The sequence below is a fragment of the Hemicordylus capensis genome, chromosome 3 (assembly GCF_027244095.1).
Source record: "Hemicordylus capensis ecotype Gifberg chromosome 3, rHemCap1.1.pri, whole genome shotgun sequence".
In the NCBI taxonomy this organism is placed as follows: domain Eukaryota; kingdom Metazoa; phylum Chordata; class Lepidosauria; order Squamata; family Cordylidae; genus Hemicordylus; species Hemicordylus capensis.
In genome coordinates, this window is record NC_069659.1 from 302,133,793 (window position 1) to 302,154,651 (window position 20,859).

At 44.2% G+C, this 20,859-nt stretch overlaps 1 protein-coding gene across 4 annotated transcripts in view; it reads right to left on the reverse strand.

The window, feature by feature from the left end:
* The window catches only part of LOC128352035 (vesicle-associated membrane protein 2-like), a 46,922-nt gene that overhangs the window by 14,970 nt on the left and 11,093 nt on the right, over window positions 1-20,859 (reverse strand). The window contains exons 2-8 of one of the 4 annotated variants that reach the window (XM_053312192.1): window positions 20,718-20,838; window positions 20,551-20,635; window positions 16,761-16,989; window positions 16,237-16,332; window positions 16,046-16,156; window positions 15,916-15,975; window positions 13,043-15,125 (exon numbers count right to left, since the gene is read on the reverse strand). In XM_053312192.1, coding sequence (XP_053168167.1) covers window positions 14,896-15,125; window positions 15,916-15,975; window positions 16,046-16,156; window positions 16,237-16,285 — 450 coding nt within the window. In that variant the 5' untranslated portion in view covers window positions 16,286-16,332; window positions 16,761-16,989; window positions 20,551-20,635; window positions 20,718-20,838 and the 3' untranslated portion in view covers window positions 13,043-14,895. Of the gene's footprint in view, window positions 1-3,770; window positions 3,895-13,042; window positions 15,126-15,915; window positions 15,976-16,045; window positions 16,157-16,236; window positions 16,333-16,760; window positions 16,990-20,550; window positions 20,636-20,717; window positions 20,839-20,859 lie in introns of those variants that run through there. The other 3 variants (XM_053312193.1, XM_053312194.1, XM_053312195.1) reach the window with 3 other exon arrangements.

The following is a 20,859-nucleotide window of genomic DNA, read 5'->3' on the forward strand; positions in this document are numbered from 1 at the left end:
TAGCGATATAGGAAGATGCTGAAAGGCATCATGTCATACTGCACCTGAGGAGGCAATGGTAAACTCCTCCTGTATTCTACCAAAGAAAACCACAGGGCTCTGTGGGTGCTAGGAATCGAAATCAACTTCATGGCACACTTTACCTTTACTTTCTAAGGGTTTTTCCAAAGAAGTGTTTTCCCCTCTTTTGACCACTCTTCTCCCTGATATGTCTGCCTGCTTGTCTGTCTCAGCCTCTGTGCTCCTCATATAAGATGGGTATGCTTAATTATTTTTATTTTTATTTATGTTTATCTATGAAAACCTCTTTGGGAACTTTTGTTGAAAAGCTGTATATAAATATCCGTTGTTGTCACTGACCATATAATGCATATGCATGCAGAGGAGCAGCAAGGTTGGAGTGGGCCCTAGGCCTAGATTTGAAAATGGGCCCTCCTGCTGGCCATATCCCTGATGCTGATGCATCCGCATCTGGGGGAAACCGCTCACAGATGCGCCACCCGGCTGCCTCTCCCAGCCAGCGAATGCTTCCTTTGCCAGCTGGATGCTTCCTTTCACTCCCTCGCTTGGAACAAGGGAGAGAAAAGAAGCACACGATGAAAACTTGAGTGAAGCATTCACTGGCTGGAAGAGGCCAATGAGTGGTGTGTCAGCCACACCTGGTACACTGGGGCCAGAGGACATTGCCAGCATGGGAGCACAGATGTACTGCCGCTCAGCTTCTTTACTCATCAGCTAGGTGCCTGGGGGAGAGGGTGAGGGGCCTCAGGCGGCCTCTGGACACCGGAAGCAAGGAGGGAACATTTGTCAATGGTAGCTATGTTCCTGTAAGTCTGCTTGATCTGAAGTCTGTGACTTGGCTCACTTTCTTAGGTTATCTCCTGGTTTTGGATTGTACGTCACTTGCAGTCTGGATTGTAGTGTTATCTGCTGAAAACATATGTGGAGTATTGCTTGATAGCAGAAGACTAGTAATTAACACAGGAAGGTGAATAACTAGTGTATGCACTGTTCCCCCACCCTGCCCCCTTCACTCCCCACCACCACTTCACTAGAACTGCCTCCAGGCATGGTAGGCTCTGTTCCTAGACCTGGCACACCTCATCCTGGACTCATTTCCTCACTAATCCCAAGTATTCTTTTTTATTATTATTTCAAGATTTGGCAATCCTACCATTACTATGTCCAGTTGCGTGTGCAGTTCTGCCTTCTCTTTCTGCCATAAATAGTTAGTAATCCCTAGCGTAGAACTCACCCAAAGCTGCCCACATGGTTAGTTTAAATTGATGTCATTTGAGGAAATGAGAGTACACCACACAAGACCATAGGGTAGTGATGCATCCTTTGTCGCATGGAGCTCACTCTGGGGGGATGGCTGCTCACCCCAAATGAGTGGCAGATTCAAAGCTGGCATAAAGGCTGCTCGGCCACTGAACAGACTATTTAGATCCTAAAGACAAAACCAGAGGCATAACTACGGAAAACGGCGCCTGGGGCAAGCACTGAAATTGCGCCCCCCCACCGCCCCCCAGCATACATCTGACTGACACACATGTATCATACAAGCCAACTTCACAGGGTTGTTGTGAGGAAAAACCTAAGTATTATGTAGTATGTATCATCATTGCATCATAATTCTGATGTTTGAGATACAACTTGTATCCCAAACATCAGAATCATGATGCAATGATGATACATACTACATTATACTTAGGTTTTTCCTCACAACAACCCTGTGGAGTTGGCTTGTATCTCAAACATTAGCTGTTTTAGAAAGGGCCCCAACATTAGCTGTTTTAGAAAGGGCTGTGAAGACGTTCCATCTTGCTTTGGATGCTTGATTCCTGACTTTTAATGTTGGTTTCATTTTCAACATTATCTTATTTGGACTTACCTTGCTGAAAATTGTCTGCTGTTTTATGTTGCTTTGCTTTGGGACAAGTGATATCACGAGTAACTTGTCCTATTAATTTCAGTGGGACTTCCCTTCAGTAATTTAGTCAGGATATCAGCCATAGTTATTATGTATTTAACCATGTTGTGAATTGCTTTGTGAAAAACCAGCATAGAAATAAGGAAAGGAGTTAAAGGGGAGATTGTTGGTAAGGGAGGAGAAAGAGAGAAAAAGAAGATTGTTTGGGGGACGCTTGTTCAAGAACTGGGCTTTAAAGAGGAAAGCCAGCAATATAAAATTATACTAATATATATATATATATTAAAAGGCTGCTATTTTTCTTTTAAAGGCTGGTTTTTTGCACTCTCTGATTTTTAGCTTTATGGCAAACCTTTTTCCTTCTTCCCTCTGCAGAGTTGGTGCCATGTTCTTTATGACTACCAACCAGTGTTTCAGCAGCATCTCTGCTTGAACTTTTTGTTGTGGAAAAGAAGATATTTATTCCCCACCCACGGGAGCTCTTGCTAGGGCAGTGTCTGTGCGTTCATTGCTAGAGTTGCCCTGCTTCAGGTTTGTAGCTGCCCCTAGAACGAGGGTTCTTAAGTTAAATGACAGAATGGAAAATGAATGCCGCTTGGCTCCAGGGCACTTCCAAACTGCACACACAGGAGCACTTGAATGCTTGCTAGGAGAGCCATGGCTTGCTCCTTCACACACAGCACCTAATGAGGTATATTTTCAAATGCTGATAATATGTTGTAGTGCTATTATGCTCTTCAAATATTTAAGCAACAGAACAAACACTACACCATCTTGCCTTTTCAACTAGCGGAGGGCAAGCTGCTTCAAAGTAAACAAATGCAGCAGCACATGGGGGTGGGGAGGGGAGAAGCCTGCAGAGACTTGGCCAGTGGCCTTTGGCAAGCATATCCTTTTTTCATCAGTGAGAAGCTGGCGCAGTTGGGGGGCGGGCGGGCAGAATACAAACTTTTCCGACAGCTTAACTCTGGGGGAAAGGACCTTTGGCAAAAGCGTGGGAAAAAGAAAGAGGCGACTTCACATAAACATACGCACTCCCAGGCAGTCTCTCGCTGGCCACCCGGCGTGTGCACCACCAGAGGAAACTCACCACGCTTCTTCAATTAATATTAAAGACGCGCGAGCGCGACTCTCGAGGTCCACCCACCCGCGCCGAATCCTGTCCAATGTGCCGGGTCACGGTGTCCGTGTCCTGCTGCTCCTGCCTGCGCCTGCTGCAGCCCCAGCCAGCCCCAGCAACAATGCTCTTCTCTCCTCCGCTCTGCCGCGCCACGTGCGGGCGAACCGAGCTGGGAGGACGGAGACGCACCACACGCATGCACAGCGTGACTCGGCACACTGGCCAAGTCGCGCATATGCAGCGTGACTAGCAGTGAGCATGAAAGGCGCCCGCCGCGGCGCCCGCCGCACCAAGCAAGCCAGGCCAGCAAAGCAATGGGGGGGGGAACCGCTCGTGGGGGGAGGGGGCGCCGACGCGCTCCCTTGACTGCTGCTGCGGCTGAGCCACAGAAATTTGTATTAAAGAAAAATATTTTTTTAAAAAAATTGGGGGGGGATCAGCGGGGGTCATGGCGGCGCACCCCATGTGACCCGCAACGATGGTGCCCAGGGCACGTGCCCCCCTGCCCCCCTATCGTTATGCCTCTGGACAAAACCCACAGATATAAACAAAAGTGTAGTATCCAGAGACTAGCCAGACCATCCAGGCTAAGCACTATTGAGATCCATGAGAAGAGATAACTAACTTAAATCCCATCCATTTCAGTGGAACTTAGCTAAACACTTGGTGTGGTAGATGCTGCCCAAGACTATACAAGATGCCCTGTGCTCCACTCACCTCATTCACTTGAGCCTGTGTCTGCTGCAGCCTCCGATTGCTGGTCACATTGGTCTGGAGAGGAGCTCCTCCTGCTCCTGGACTAGGGGCACCTCCAGTACCTTGGGAAGGAGTTGATCCTGACCTAAATTAGAAACCAAGCAACTATTGTCAGCTTTGGGCAGAAACGTGAAGGAAGGAAAGAAATGGGGTGGTGAGAGGGAGTAAGAGGAGGATTGAGGATGATGATTTGCCAGGAGGAAACCAGAGAGAAAAAGGGGGGAAAGGAAGGAAATGGGGGCAAGATGCACAAAAGAGAATGAAATAAAGAAGAGGATGGGGACCAGAGAGATAGAGATATGGGAGGAAATAAATGGAGAGGAGACCAGAGAGAGAGAGAAAAAAGCAGGAAATGAGGGGGAGCGAGAGAGAACAGTTGGTCACAGAACCAACCTGTGTTCCCTGTAACAGGGATTCCCAGATGTTGTAGACTACAACTCCTATCATCCCCAGCTACAATGGCCTTTGGGTGGAGATGATGGGAGTTGTAGTCAACAACATCTGGGAATCCCTGTTACAGGGAATACTGGAACCAACCAGAGAGAAGGCGACCTTGCACTTAATCCTGAGTGATGCACAGGACCTGGTGTGAGATGGCAGAGTTGTAGAACCATTGGGGAACAGTGGCCATAGTGTGATCCAATTCAGCTTATATGAGAGTGGAGTATTGCCAAGGAAGTCCAATGCATCTTGGAAGTCCAAGATGCGTTGGACTTTAAAAGAGGAAATTTCTCAAAAAGGGGGGGCTGTTAAGAAGGAAGCTGAAAGGGAAAGTCAGGAGGGTCAAATACCTCCAGAAAGCATGGAACCAGAGGTGCACCTAGGTAATTTTGCAGCCTGGAACTAAAGGCCTTTGGAGGCCCCCCGCTGCTGCAAATAAAGCATTATCATGCTCCGCTAGGCAACCACACCATTCGGGACAGACTAAAGAGGATATGGGGGCCCCCAGGGATTGTGGAGGCCCTGGACTTTGGTCCCGAAGTCCAGGAGTAAGAGTGCCTCTGCATGGAACCTATTTAAAACCACAATAATAGAAGCTCAGGGAGAATGTATGCCAAAAAGGAGGAAAGGTAGCACCAAGTTCAGGAGGATCCCAGCATGGCTAACAAGTAGAGACTGGGAAGGTATAAAAGGGAAGAAGACTTCCTTCGGAAAATGGATGTCCTGCCCAAGTGAAGAGAACAGGAAGGAACATAAACTCTCGCAAAAGAAATGCAAAGAGACAATAAAGGGTGCAAAAAGAGGGGTTGAGGAGCATATAACTACAAGTGTCAAGGGGAATAACAAAAACTTCTTTAAATACATCAGAAACAGAAAACAAAGGAGCATAAGGAGATTGCAGAGAAGCTGAGCGAGTTCTTTGCATTTGTCTTCACGGCAGAGGATACTGACCATATACCCACTCCAGAACTGAGCTTCTCAAGCTTGGAGGCTGGAGAACTGAGCCAATTTTAGGTGATGAGGAAGATGTTCTAAACTGTCTTGAAAAACTAAAAATTAACAAATTACCAGGGCCAGATGGCATCCACCGAAAAGTTCTGAAGGAATTCAAATGTGAAATTGATGATCTCCTAGCACAAATATGTAACTTGTCCCTACAATCAGGCTCTGTACCAGAGGACTAGAAAGTAGCTAATGTAATACTGATTTTTAAAAAGGGATCCGGGGGTGGGGTGGTGGTCAGGGAAACTACAGTCCAGTTAGCTTAACTTCTGTGTTGGGTAAATTGATGGAAAGCATACTTAAGGACAAAATTGTTAAACACATAGAAGAACAGGCCTTGATGAAGGAGAACTAGCATGGCTTATGCAAGAGCAAGTCTTGCCTCACTAACATTTTGTAGTTCTTTGAGAGTATCAAGAGGCATGTGGAGAAAGGTGATCTGGTTGACATAGTATACTTAGATTTCCAAAAAGCTTTTGACAAAGTTCCCCACCAAAGGCTCTTGAGTAACCTTAGCAGTCATGGGATAAGGGGACAGGTTCATGTGTGGGTTGGCTACTGGTTGAAGGACAAGAAACAGGGTAGGAATAAATAGACAGTTTTTATAATGAAGGGAAGTAAGAAGTAGGGTCACCCAGGAATCTGTACTGGGACCAGTACTGTTTGATTTTCCCATAAATGATCTAGAAGTTGGGGTAAGCAGTGAAGTGGCCAAATTTGCAGATGGCAGTACCCTAAACTATTTAGGGTAGTAAAATCCACAACAGATGGAGAGGTGCTCCAAAAGGATTTCTTCAAACTGGGTGACTGGTTAAAAAAATGGCAAATGTGGTTCAAAGTAAGTAAGTGTAAAGTGATGAATATTGGGGCAAAACCCACCAACTTCACATATACACTGATAGGATCTGAGATGTCAGTGACTGACCAGGAGAGAGATCTAGGGGTGGAGGTGGACAGCTTGTTGAAAATGTCAACTGAGTGTGTGGCAGCTGTGAAAAAGGCAAATTCCATGCTAGGGATAATTAGGAAGGGGACTGAAAATAAAAATACTAATATTATCATGGCCTTATACAAAGCTATGGTGTGGCTACATTTGGAGTACTGCATACAGTTCTGGTCACCACATCTTAAGAAGGACATTGTAGAACTGGAAAAGGTGCAGAAGAGGGCAACCAAGATGATAAGGGATGTGGAGCACCTTCCTTGTGAGCCTAGGCTACAACACCTGGGGCTTTTTAGTTTGTAAAAGTGGCAACTACATGGAGACATGACAGAGGTGTATAAAATTATGCATGAAGTAGAGAGAGTGGACAGAGAGAATTTTTTCTCTCTCCCTCTCTCACATAATACTAGAACCAGAGGTCATCTCATTAACCTGAAGGCCTAGAAATTTAGGACGGACAATAGGAAGTACTTTTTCACACAGCACATAATTAATCTATGGAATTATCAGAAGTACTCTTACTCCTGGACTTTGGGGCCAAAGTCCAGGGCTTCCACATTCCCTGGAGCCCCCCCAAATCCTGTTTAGTCTGTCCTGGGTGCTGTGGTTGCCAGACTGCACTGCTGGCCCACATTACGCTGGGTGGTCAAGTGCTACTTTGACCTGTGCAGGGTGCCGAGTGTGACCTCTGCTTTAGAGACAGAGGGGGGATTGGGGGAAGTAATATATGGGAGGGGGAGTTGTGTGTTAAAATGTTTCTGCTAATGCATATTTGTATAAACATACCTGTCTTGTATTCTTACATTCTTGTGAGTTCAGTTGCTGCTTGTGCCCTCAGGAACCCAAGTGTTAAAAACTCTCTCTCTCTCTCTGTGCATGTGTGTAGGGGGATGATGCGATGATGCTTAACTTGCAGCAGTGGGGGTGGTGCTCCAAAGGCCTTCAGGTCCAGGCTCCAAAATTAACTGGGGAGACTGAAAAACCAGGCAAGTAGCTGAGAGACTGCTGGCTTGGGAATAGGATAGTTGTCAAGAATGTTACATGACAGGGAGGAGAGCAGGAGGAGAGATTGCTTGAATAAGGTTACATCTCTGACACATAAGCTGTTATGGGGAAAGGAATAGATATTGTTTGAAGTAGAATTGTATAAAACAGAAGTAAACCGTCTAAAACTGAAGCTGTTCTGCAGATTTTCTAACCTGGCCATACAAATCCTTCACCATCAATCAGGGCTCTGGTGAGGTAGGCAAGAGTGGTACAGAGAGACTGCATTCTCTCTGCCTGTCATTGTGGGGGGAGACATCAGCACTGTAGAAAGATTTGTGGGGTTGTTTCCCCCCAGCTTAGATGCACAGGGATTTCCTTGGCAGTTTTAGCAAAGGCTTTATCTCCTGTTGTGGGAGGAACTGATGAGGGACCGTTCAAAAAAAGAGAGTGAGTCACAAGAGTGTGGGAGTAAGGAATCATTAGGAGCTGTCAGACCAGTGGGTGTGAGGAAGACTGGCTGGACCATGTTCAGCCACCAGTAAAGATTGGATCTGGCGTAGCCCTCCAAGGGAATATTTTTATAAAAATAGGCTCATGGAGGGCAATGTTTGTGTCTTAATCTTAAATATTTGTTTGTTCATACAAATATTTGTATGATAAAAGTACACATTATGAAAATACAAAGTACAGCAAAGCAAGAACAAAAGTATAGAGTTCCACAAGGCTCCATACTGTCTACAATGCTCTATAACATCTATATGAAACCACTGGGAGAGATCGTCAGGAGATTTGGTGCAGGGTATAATCAATATGCTGATGACACCCAGACCTATTTCTCCATATCGACCTCATCAGGAGATGGCATAACTTCCCTAAATACCTGCCTGAAGGCAGTAATGGGCTGGATGAGGGATAACAAATAGAAGTTGAATCTTAATAAGACAGAGGTACTGACTGGGGTGGGTGGGTGTTCAAGACCCAAGAGATGGTTTCAATCTGCCTGGTCTGGATGGGATTACATTCCCCCTGAAAGATCAGGTATGAACAGTATGTGCTGTTCCTTCTGTGGGAAGGATGTAATCTCTCTCCTTTTGATATGCTTTTAAAAAAACTTTAAACAATGCATAGGAAGTTAGGAAGCTGCCTTATATTGAGTCAGATCATTGGTCCATCTAGCGCAGTATTGTCTTCATTGACTGACAGTGGCTTCTCCAGGGTTTCAGGCAGGAGCCTTTCCTAGCCCTACCAGGAGATGCCATGAATTGAACCTGGGACTTTCTGCATGCAAAGTAGATGCTCTACCTCTGAGAGCTGCCCAGCTGAACAGATGGTATATGGAACATTGAATAGATATAAATATATGTAAAACTGTTTATACAGATTTGGTTTTGTAAATGTAAAGTAAGAAATTTATTCCAGGCTGTTGGTTAATTTAATAGGTTCAACAGAATGAAATTTCTCATCAACATCTGGGTCTACATTATCAATAAGATTATAAGTGTGGTCTTGGTTTTATACATGGTTGAAAAAGATACTACTGGGCTGCATTCCAAAACATACTGAAGCTTTTCCTAAGGAAAAGGAGTACATTGAAAGAAAGCAGCAAAGTAGCCCAGTCTTCCTTGAGGTAGGTGTTGGGGTGTGTGTGTGTATGAGAGAGTGTGAGACAGAGAGAGCGAGTGAGAGCACACCAGTGGCGTGTAGAAAGAGATAAGGAGGGCAAGCAAACGGAACTGAGAAGTACTGGGACTTCCTGGTGAGTCCCGCCTCCCCCTTCCTCTGATCTCTCTCTTCCCTGCCTTGCCTGCTCTACAGAGCACGAAGGGCTTTGTTGAAGGCTGACTATTAATGGGAGCGCTGTCCCCCTTGCCCTCCACCGACACCCAAGGGTTACCAGCTGATGCACACTGTTGTAAGGTAGTTTTGTTCAAGGAACAGACACATCAACCAAAACTGATGTAAAGCACTCTTAGCCATAGCCTCCACCTGAGATACCAGGGTGAGGCCAGGATCCAAGAGCACTCCCAAACTGCATACCTGTTCTTTCTGGGGGAGGGCAGCCCATCCAGGACAGGAAGATCTATCCCATCCTTCAATTTCCAACCTCCCACAATGAGCACCTCTGCCTTGTTTGGAATCAACTTAAGTCTACTATTCCTTATTCAGCCCATTATTACCTGTAGGCAAGCATTTAGGGAATGAATGCCATTTCCTGAGAATGATGATATGGAGAAATAGATTTGGGTGTCATTAGCTTACTTGCTAACATCCTGCACCAAGACATCTGATGACCTTACCCAGTGATTTCATGTAGACATTAAAAAGCATTGGTGACAGAATGGAAGAGCTCCATATAATAGTTCCTGTTTTAAAAAGAAGTTGTCATCAAGCACCACCATCTGGAATCTACCCAAGAGATAGGAATAGAACCACTGCAAAGCAATGCATTCTATCCCCAAATCTCTCGGGTAATCCAGAAGGATACCATGGTTAATCGCATTGAAAGCTGCTGAGTGAGCCAGAAGACCCAATAGATTTGCACTCTCTCTGTTGATCCCCTGGCTGAGGTCATCTGTCAGGCTGACCCAATCCCATAGGCTGCTCTAAAGCTAATTTGAAATGGATCTAGATATTATGTTTCCTACAAAATAACTTGGAATTGATTAGCTATAATTATTCATCACGAATGGATCCAGGGCGGGCTTCTTAAGAAGAGGCCAAACAAGGAGACAACCTGCCCTTCCTCACTGAGGTTCTGTTGTTTCAGAGGTATTCTGAGTGTGGATTCTATGCTAGCAAATTAGAGTGGATTCATGGTGTTTCATTGAAAATCTCATTAGCTATCATAGAATCCACACTCAGAATACCTCTGAAACAACAGAACCCTGTACCCCATGGGTTAGAAACCCATGGGGGTGGTTGGCACCCTATGTGCACTACACTACCACTCACTATGGGCCACCCCAGCACCCCCCAAGTGCAGTTATGGGGCTGCTGAAAGCTCCATGTATACCCTATGAGGAAAAACCTTAAAGACGCATAAACTTCAACAATTCCCCCAAAATCAGCCCTCTGCCCAATTACTCTGAAATTGGGGTGGTAGCCTACACCCATTAGGCACTACTACCCCACCCCACTCTTTTTGCTATGCCCCCGAACTGCCCCAAAGACACTAAAACTTCAAAAATTCCCCCATAATCAGCCCTTTGCCCAATTCCCCTGAAATTTGGGTGGTAGCCTCCATCCATTAGGCACTACCACCCCACCCCACTATTTTGCCCCTGGGACCCAAAATTTGAGCTGATGTCACATCAGACCTTTTTGCATTCAAATCAATGGAGGCAAAAAGGAGGGAAATTCAAAGAGACGTCATCCCGAATCACCCGAATTTTTCGGGCATGAATCAGGGGTGATTTGGCTCGGGCCCGAAAAATATTGGGGGACATTGGGGGTGATTCAGTTCGGACCTGAATCACCCGAAATTGCTCATTTCGGGCACAGATCGATCTGTGCCCAAATTTTTTTGCACATCCCTATTAATGATGTCAACTAGGCTGTTTCCGATAATCTCCCTACAAGATGAAATGAACCAGTTTGGGCAAGGAACCAGAGAAGTGGTGGGCCATACCACTCCAAACAGCTTGTCTACATTCTTAGGAGTCAGAGATTGAAACTGATCCAATCTAGTACTACAAGAAGAATTGCTGGACACCTCCGTAATAGATTCTGCAGGAGAGGTGGAGTCCAAATTGGCCCGGATGTGAGAGATTTTATACACAAAAACCCCTCATTAAAGTTGCTACAGGAAGACATAGTCACTGAAGTCAAATTTAAGACAGAGGGAGTCTGAATTAGGCTCTTCACAACCTGGGATAACACTGCTGAACATGAACCTGCAGGCGCAATATGTGCAAAACCGATTTGTTTCTTTGTTGCATGTATTGCCACAGCATAGGCCTTCAAATGGGCTTATGAATCTGTCTTGACAGATTCAAGGTGAGTTCTCCACTTGCATTCCAGTTGTCTACCTTGTGTATTAAAGGCTGGCAAGGCCACACTGGGCACCTGGAGAGCAGCAAGAGGAATTACTTCTGGGGCATTAGCATGTACATAGAACAGAACCACTATGGACACTATTGGGCCAGAGAATGACTTTGAAGAGCCTAGTGGTGGTAGAACAGCTTCCACATTGTACTACATAATACAGTATGAAAATAGTAATATTTAACAGACTAGTTTGGCCCTACAAGAATGTAGCAGCTGAATCTTACTGTATACATAGGTTTGCTCTGAGCTATTTCATTTGAGGCAATTGCTGAAGAGAAATTTCTCTATATCCTCAATCAGAAATGCCACAAAGCTGTGAAAACAATGATTCACCTTGTGCATGGCTTGCATAAGCTGCATGGCTAAAAGCAGGAGAAGGTGTGATAACATCAATCCTGCCAGCAGAGTGTAAAATGCCTAACTAAAAGTTAAGAATGCTAGCTTTACAGAAATTAACAGATATCTTTTAATAGTTATATAAAGGTGCATACCTTATGTCAAAGCACCAATCAAGGTGGGTCACAGGCAGAATGGGAAAGAAGGGCCAACACGTCTTTCTAAAATGGGTACATTTTAACTTTGGTAATCCCAAAATAGTCAGTGAGTGGCACAAAGTCCTCATACATTATTTTGGGGTGATCCACTGGAATTTTTTTTTTTTTTTTTAATAAAAGGATAAAGGGATGTAAAGTCAAAGTAACAAATCTGCTCATCCATCTTTGCATTGTAATAGAAACACACAGAAAAGGTCCTGCCCCCAAACAGAGCATCTCTAGGTCCCAGAGGTTCTGGGAACTGTTGTGCTGCTATGAATTATTGCAGATCTGAATCATTTTCGAGCATTTCTTTCCACTCAAGTTCCCATATAGAGCTGACTTCAAAACCCAGGAACCTCAACACAGCTGCTTTTCTCTCTGTAGTGCTATGAAGATCTCTATATGTTTTTGCCAACGTGGGATGCTGAGCCTGTGAGAAATAACATGCCATGCCAAAAACCACCATTAAATTCAAAAGCTGTTTTATTTTTATCTAGGACAGAGTAACCATTCAAATGATGTTCCAGGGCTTCTCATTTCTCACCCTGTCGGTCTCAGGGAATTTTGACCTTAAATTCTCCGCCCTTCAAAGCATGTTGAATATGAACCTTCTATTTATGTTCTGTGTACCTGGCATAGGCAATCTTTTACACTGCTTGTGATAATTATCAGGATCTAGTATTGCAATCTGATACTCCTTAAGAGACATAAAGAGATACAATTTTAAGCACACATTGTGAGATATTGAAAGGGGTCGATGGCCTAAGGTGTAGGGACAAAGTCCTTCCCCTTGGTCACTAGGACTGTATTACATGTCATTTCCACAAGTTCATGTCTATATTTTGTACAGGTCTGCTCTAAGATGTTTACATCTTGCCGACAAAAAAAGACGGCTCTTTTTGCAGGTCAAAAATGTTTAACCTGTTTGTTCATACTGTTCCAGGAACTCTCCCTTTTCACTGCTGTCACAGTCAAAAACTTTTTATCTAAGTTTTTGACTGTGATGGCAGTGCCCCTCATCCCAAGTATTCAAATCAACATCAAGCTTTTCTTTGATTTATTGACTTAGAATCAGATACCCATCATAGCATCTGGAATTATGAGCAATACACGTGGTTTTGTTAAATTTTATGTTTCTGGTAGGGATGTGCATGAACCAGAAATCATGGCTCAGTTCGAATTCAGATTGGCAAGAGAGGTAAAAAGCTCCTTTTTACCTCTGCTCTCTGCCCCCCGGCCCCTCTCTGCCCCCCGGCACATTGCTCTCTGCCCCCCGGCACAGCTTCAAGCATGCGCAAAGCTCCATTTAGAAAGCTGCCCACATGACAGCAGCTAACAGTTCGGGCAAACGGTTCGGCACCAAACTGCTTTGGCAGTGAATGGTTCATGCACACCCTTAGTCACTGGTGAACGTACAGATGAAGTCTGCCAGGCATGATTAACAAAAGTGCTTTTTGCTTTGAAGGTTTTACCTTCAAAGGCTTTGGCATAAATGTAATTAGCAATATGGATCCCACCTTCCTGAATACATTCACAGTAAAAACACACAGACATTTTACTGACACTTCAGGTCTCTGAATTCTCCCCATGTAGCACTCGTGTATTTCAAGGTTCCCTGAAGACTCCCTACAGACTTTGCACTGTTTCCCCTGGCACTTCTGTTTCTTTTCATGGCCTAACTACAAAATGTTCACACTTCTTACATTATTTTCTCCCAGTGCAATCTGCTTTTTGATCTGCTGCAAGCTTTTTGTGTCTATCTAAGCAGGCATAGGATCTACACTGCAGCTTGCAAGTGGAACATCTGAATTTATTTTTAAACACTTTATACTTGCAATCTTTATGCAAGCAGAGGTGACACATATCCTGGCAATTGTGGCTGTGGAGAATATGGTGTGTCGCAATTTTAACAAAAGTGTTTTGCCCCAAAGAAAGCTTTTTCATCCACAATCCCATAATAGTATTTATCATGAAGGAACATAAAAGAAGTCTGAGAGTACTTCTGCTCAGGAGTTTTTTGTATTTAAAAAGTTTATTAAAAAAAAATTTCTGTTTCATACTCCCCAGTCTTTTCCAGCTAATTACTTTCCCCAGCTAAACTACTTTTCCCACTTGTATATTGACCTGTAAATGCCATTCAATAGTGGCTATATCACAGAGAAAAACCATTGTTCTGATCTGACTAGCCAAGGTCATTGTGCAATTTCATAGCACTGGTCAATATTTCTGAATCTGGGGGAATCTTATCAGGCATTATTGCTACAAGACACCCCTGCCCCACATAAAACAAAGACTGTTGCTAAAATAATTTGCATCAACCATGTGGGGTCTCTTTTTTGTTATGACTGAACTAGAAGGTATCATTTTTAATGGTCTTCACCCACTTCCCCATGAAAGAGTAACAATAATGACAACCAGAGTTATAGCAGCTTCCCCAAAGAGCTCTGCATAACTTTGGAGTGAGTTACTAATATCTGTTAAAACATATCAGCATTCAAGGCATTCCTGTGCCTTCAGACAGAATACAGAGGGCTAAATAAGCCACTTCTCTGTAATCTGAGCTGAACAAAGTCATCAGGGCCTATTCTCTGGTCCACCTCATTCAACAATACTTGAATGGTAGAATAAATTGCTACTAGCACTTCGTGATAGTATGGTGCTTTATCTAAATTCACAAATTGAAATCCTTCACAAATCTGTAGACCCCTCCAGTGCACCAAGGCCCATCCCCACCTTCTGACATGCTCTAGGTACACAGACGGGCATACAGCCTCATCAGCAATAGTTTCTACTTCAGACAACTCCAGCCGTGATTGCTGCTTCTGAAGACTTGGCCAGTTGGGACTCCAATGGATCAGCACTGAATGCTGCTTCAGAGAGTGCCGTGGGCAGATATTCCAACTGATCAGCAGCAGTTGTGTTTCAGAGGATGGGTAAGTGTGCTTAGAAAGGTTTTTTGGGGTGTGTGTGTGTTTTTAGCCCATTTCCTCATTTTAATAATATGCCTATGCCAAAAGTTGGGACTCACTCTCCAGGGCTGTGGCTTTCTGCCCCTACATGTGATCATGTCCTGACCCCAGTGTCAAGTAGATGTTTTACCTGTACAGGAATACTTGAACATTTTTTAAAATTAAATTCTGAAGGCCTGATGTTCCAGGCATCTCACAACCACCTGCACCCTTAAATTCTGGTAGACTCTCAAGAATCCTTCCAAGGCTATTATTGGCTTCTGTTTCATACTTGTCCCGAAGCTCACAGCACCCTTCAGCCTCCTTGAACTGTTCTGCATAACTGTATAGGATATCTGCCCTGTCAGATCTGGTGCTGCATCAGAACTGCTAGGCTTCTTGGCAGAGGATTCTAAAAAAACAAAGAACACATTCCACATTGGAGTCAGAGTAGCGAGAAAATGAGAAGTCAGCCTGCCTCACAAAGTTGTTCTCAGTCTGAATAATTTAGAAATCCTTATCAGCTTTCTTGCAGGGGACTCTGAATTTAACAGAGGGACCTATAGTGGAATGAAAAACAGAACCTCTTTCAGTTGTGGAACCAAACTAGTGCCTCAGGTGAGATTTGACCTCACAACTTAGGAACATAGAAAGCTGCCTTCTACCGAGTCAGACCAGACCATTGGTCCATCTAGCTCAGTATTATCTACTCAGACTGACAGTTCAGTATTATCTACTCAGTATTATCTACTCAGACTGACAGACTGACAGCTTCTCCAAGGTTACAGGCAGGAATTTCTCTCAGCCCTATCTTGGAGATGCTGCCAGGGAGGGAACTTGGAACCTTCTACATGCAAGCAATTTTCTCAGAGCAGCTCCATCCCCTAAGGGGAATATCTTGCAGTGCTCACATGTAGTATCCCATTCAAATGCAAACCAGGGTAGATCCTGCTTGGCAAAAGGGACAATTCGTGCTTGCTACCACATGGCCAGCTCTCCTCCCTAACTATGGCATTGCATTAGTGCTTTTGTATAATTACAATGTGCTACCAGTTGTGCCACGAGAACTAGAGTTTCAAGCCTAAAACACTTCTGTATTTAAAAAGCATGAAATAAGCTTTTGAATTACACACGACTCTTTTCTCAAGCAAGATGCTCAGAGAATATTTCTGTGAAAATAAGTATAGAGTTTAATTAATTACCAGATTTCTCACATGCTGCTTTGAGCTTCTTGAGAAGGGGCTGGCTGTTTGTCAGGTTGACTGCAAATAAAAACACAAGCTGTTATAAAATCATTCTCAGTTTTACAGATTAACAACAAAATGTTCTTACCCACTGCCTCATTAGAAAAATGCTTCCTTCTTGCACCCCTTTTGCAATCTTTACTATTTTCAGGGGACTTGGGGTTTTTTGAAGCAGGAGGTGAGATGTCAGGGATTTCTTCTGCAATAATAAAAAATTATACAGAATTATTCAATGCACAACATTGCATACAATTACTGTCTATACAGAATGGTATTTACCAAGTTCTTTTTCAAAAGGCTGCATTTTCTCAGGTTGCACAGTCTCCATGGTTGGGATGAGTACTTCTTTTATCAAGACCAACAGCTCACCGTTGCCTAGAATAGTTATATACACACTTATTACCCACTTTCTTGCATGCTGCTTCCTTTAGCTAAACAAAACCCCTAAACTAAATGCTTGACTAACAAGCAGAAGATTGCCAGTTCGAATCCCCGCTGGTATGTTTCCCAGACTATGGGAAACACCTATATCAGGCAGCAGCAATATAGGAAGATGCTGAAAGGCATCATCTCACACTGTGCGGGAGATGGCAATGGTAAACCCCTCCTGTATTCTACCAAAGAAAACCACAGGGTTCTGTGGGCACCAGGAGTTGAAATTGACTTGATGGCACACTTTATATGGAAATTATTAAAAACGCTTTTGGCCATTTGGAGGAAAGGGTCTGCTACCTACATAAATACCATCATACTAAATAAATAAATAGAATTGTTACCATTTTGCTACTGAGAGGCATGTTTACCTTTGTGGGGGGAAATCTTGCCAGGTTGTCAGGCCACCAACCCTCCCTGTTCACCTGGCCAGCTGGAGTGATCCAGGAAGTGGTGGCTGAACTCCATGGTGACCTGGGCAAGGTCCAGCTAGAAGGTGAGGCAACAGAGGCCCACAGTACAGGCAGACGATTCAGACCCAATTGCTCTAGCCAGCCCACAGGTGCTGGTCTGATGAGGCTTCTGGTACACTTTGGCTAGCTGCACGGGGCAGAGTGAGACAGTCAGTGGAGCCAAGCAGAGGCAGGTGGGTGAGTAGGGAAGAGGGGAGGAGCAGCCATGGACAGGCAGCACAGATGGAGAAATGAAGAAAACGACAATGGGGAAGGGCAAATAAAGGAGGGAGGGGTAAAAGGGTGGGGCCCTAACAGGATGTGCATTGTTTTTCTCACTATATAGGCAGGCAGTGACTGAAGCAGTGGCATAACCACCATTGGGCAAGTGCATCTAGTGCATGCTCTTCAAAGCCCCCTAGCACTTCAGCTGGCAGGGAGGAGAAGAAGGAAGGGCTGCTGAACAAGATGGAGGAAAAAGAAAACAGAGCTTTTTTTTGGTGGGGAGACACCTGCATCCTTCCTTGATCCTTTCTATCTCAGGATGTGCAAGCAAGAGTGGGGCCAGGGGCAAGGACTTACTATCTGAGTGGCAGCAGTAGCAACAAATCAACTCAATGAAAAGTGGAGAGCACCTCCTCCAATCCTTGTCTTGATTTGTCCTTCTTCCTGCCCCAGGAGCCAGCTGATTGGCTCTCTCCTACTTGCTTCTTTGTTTGTGCTACCCATTGCTCTGTGCTGGGTGGTGTTGAAATAATTCAGCTGGAGAAATGAGATCTATCTGAGCAATTATAAATCAGCTAAATTAAAAAAACAAAACAAAACAAAACCCTGTGCTGTGTGTGTGCGTGCACGCACATGTGTGTCTGAGTAAGAGAGGGAGATAGGGAGGAAAGAAGATAGAAGAGTATTGAACATAATGTGTGAAGGCATAAATTTTTCTGGGGAAAGGATGTGGAGAATTTTATAAGCTCACAGGGGAATAAAATACCCCACAAATTTCACTGTTGTCTGATCTTGCATCAAAACACTTGCATCAAAATAAAATTTTGCAAAATATGGATAATGGAATTGTTGTAAAACCTGCTCCCCCAACCCGCACCATTAGCCTTGAATTGCTTGTTTATCCTTAATAATTATTCTTCTAACATCTGGGGTAATTTCCTGTGTGCTTTGACATCAAATTGGCGGTAGATATGTACTTGTCTAAATTGCTTGGTATTAGGGGTGAATATGAATATGAGCATGGAACCGCTTCAGGCAGTTCAGTTTGAATGTGAACTGAATTCAAACCAAAGCGCTGGTCCACAAGCCAATTTGTTAGAACCAGCCAGTGATTGGGTTCATGCAGTAACTCCCACCAGCCCATGCTGATGGCAGAGAGTGCCTATGGGAGCCACCACCGGCCTGCCGCAGCCCCATAGGATTCCCCCTTTGCTTGTAAAGAGGAATCCTTACCGGATTCCCCTTTGCAAGCATGCCAGACTGGTTTGATCTGAACTGGGCCTGGTTCAGCTCCAACTCAGACTGGCTCCCTTTCTGGGGTTGAAACAGTTCAAACCAGGCCAGTTCTAGATGAACACATTTTTATTCGAACCGGTTCTGCACACCCCTACTCGGAATTTGTTGGCTTTTCTCTCTGTTAGACCTTTGGCAAGGTAATTCTTATGCTTTGTATTTGCTCACTTGTCTAAGAAAGAATGTGAATAACTTATGGATATTACAACTGTTGTTCAAAGATATGCTTTGACCATACATAACCATCATGATGAAGAGCTAGTGATTGGCCTCTCTTCCTCTGTGAATGTGTCTGATGCTCTTTTAAAGCTATCAAAAATGTACTGAGCTGGGGTATCATCCATTTTGCCTGTCAAAGGGAATTCTTATAGTGTGTTTAAAACTTACAGTATGTTCCTTTGAGAAAAAAAGTGTTTTGTCAATGAAACATTTGAAAGTCAGACCAGTGTTCTATCCAGTTCCGTACTGTCTGCACTGGTTGACAGTCTCTCTCCAGGGTTCCAGGAAGGGGACTTTCCTAGTCCTAACTGGAGATTGTCTCTTCTGTTTCCTCAGCATTGTGCAGTGGGGATGTCGAAATCTCAGGTGGGAGGGAGAGCTGGTCTTGTGATAGCAAGCATAACTTGTCCCTTTGCTATGCAGTATCCGCCTTGGTTTGCATCTGGATGCGTGACTACATGTGATTGTTACAAGATATTCCCCTTAGAGCCATAGCAAAGGATGGGGCCAGAGCTCAGTGGAAGAGCATCTGCATGTTTAAATGCAGAGGTTCACTCCATGGCTTCTCCAGGTAGGGCTGGAAGACACTCCTGTCTGTAACCCCAGGGAAGCCCCTGCAGCCAGCTAGATGGACACTGCCGAGCTAGATGGACCAGTGGTCTGACTCAGTATAAGGCCGCTTCCTGGGCTCCTAAGTTCCGTATGTAGTGAATAGCCACACGAGGTTCAGGCTCTGTAGGATTAGGAAACTATTCTCGATTTCTTGTAACAGAACTACCCAAATTATTACATCTATTTAAGTGAGGGGTGTGGTCACTGAGGGTGGCATGTCGGGGTGATTGTGCCTATGTGGGCTGCCTGCTGTGCCTGGACAAGGGGGATTGTGGTGGTGGTGGATTTAGATGATGCTTTTGGTGCCACGCGCACAAAAGAGGGAGGCCATCTCCAGTTCTTGCACCCAGGCCCTTTCAGATGTTGTTTTGCCACTTGGCCAGTGATGAGGCAGACAAAGCAGAAGGGGAGCCTGGGTCCTCAGGGGGAGGGGCCAGGCTTAGTGAAGTCTGGCGGGCAGAGTGCTGGGTGAATGTCAACCCACTCCTCTGCAGCGGAGGCCCTACCATATAAAAGAGGAACAACTAGGGCAGAGAGGAGCAGGCGAGTCACCACATAGGTTTATAGACAGATATATTTTTTTTGGTAAAAAAACCCATTTGATGATGGAAAAAAATAGTTGCCAGAATGTCTTCTTTGGTTTGTTTGCTGGGAAGATGTTTTTCCCTGATGAGAGAAGGGAAATCCACCAGGCTCCATTAGCTGCATAAAGGGCAGGGGCCTTTTGGGGTACAAAATGACCAAAGTCATTTTTACCCCTTGATAATGAAAAGGGCACTCTTTAATTTGAAAATAACACACAATTCAGAATAAAACCAATTCTATTTATAACATTGGCACAGTTTTAGGAAATGATTTATATACCCTCTTTTGAATCACAACATCCATGTGTTCTAACATCCACATATCAGATGTGTTTATTAATTCTTCAAGAACGTCCTGTGGCATATCTGCATTCCCAACCTTTGCCACCAGATTTAAAACTTGGCCCACTGTTTCATAAGAGTTATGGTAATAATCTGCAAAACTGATTTGAAACAGAGCATACAGTTCTAAGACTTCTGGAATAATTGCTTTCAGTCCAGCTGAAATAATATCTCCAACTCAGGAATCAAACCTCACGCTTCTAAATTCCATACACTGTTGCTCTCAAAAGGCTTTTCATCACTGACCCATTCTCTGGGTAGAACATATTCAGATTCAGCAATCTGAAGTTCCAGAAAATGTTGCATAGTAATGTGGGAAGCCTGAGGAGTATTCACAGCTATTGGTCCCTAAGGAGCGAAAGACACAATTTATTTATTTGTTTGTTTTCTTTTTTTAAAGTGTCTTTTCATTCCCCCAAAATATCCATACACACCTTAATGTGCATGTTTCCTGGTGATGCTGTGTTCCACATTGCTAAAGGCTGTTAGTCAAGGCCTAGATCCTTTTGTATTGCCCTCCTGAAAAACCAAAAACACGCTTTTAAGTTTCCTTTTACAGATCTCTGGCCACCTATAACATTTATCTCACAACCATATTTACCAGCATTTCATGAGGCTCTCCTTCAATGGCTGCCATCAATTCTGGCCACATTTCAGAAATTTTGTGGTTGTCTTCTTCTGGAAACTTGCTTGGTAGAAACCTCTCATCATCAGAACTTGTGCTGAGATAAACATTTGCTCAG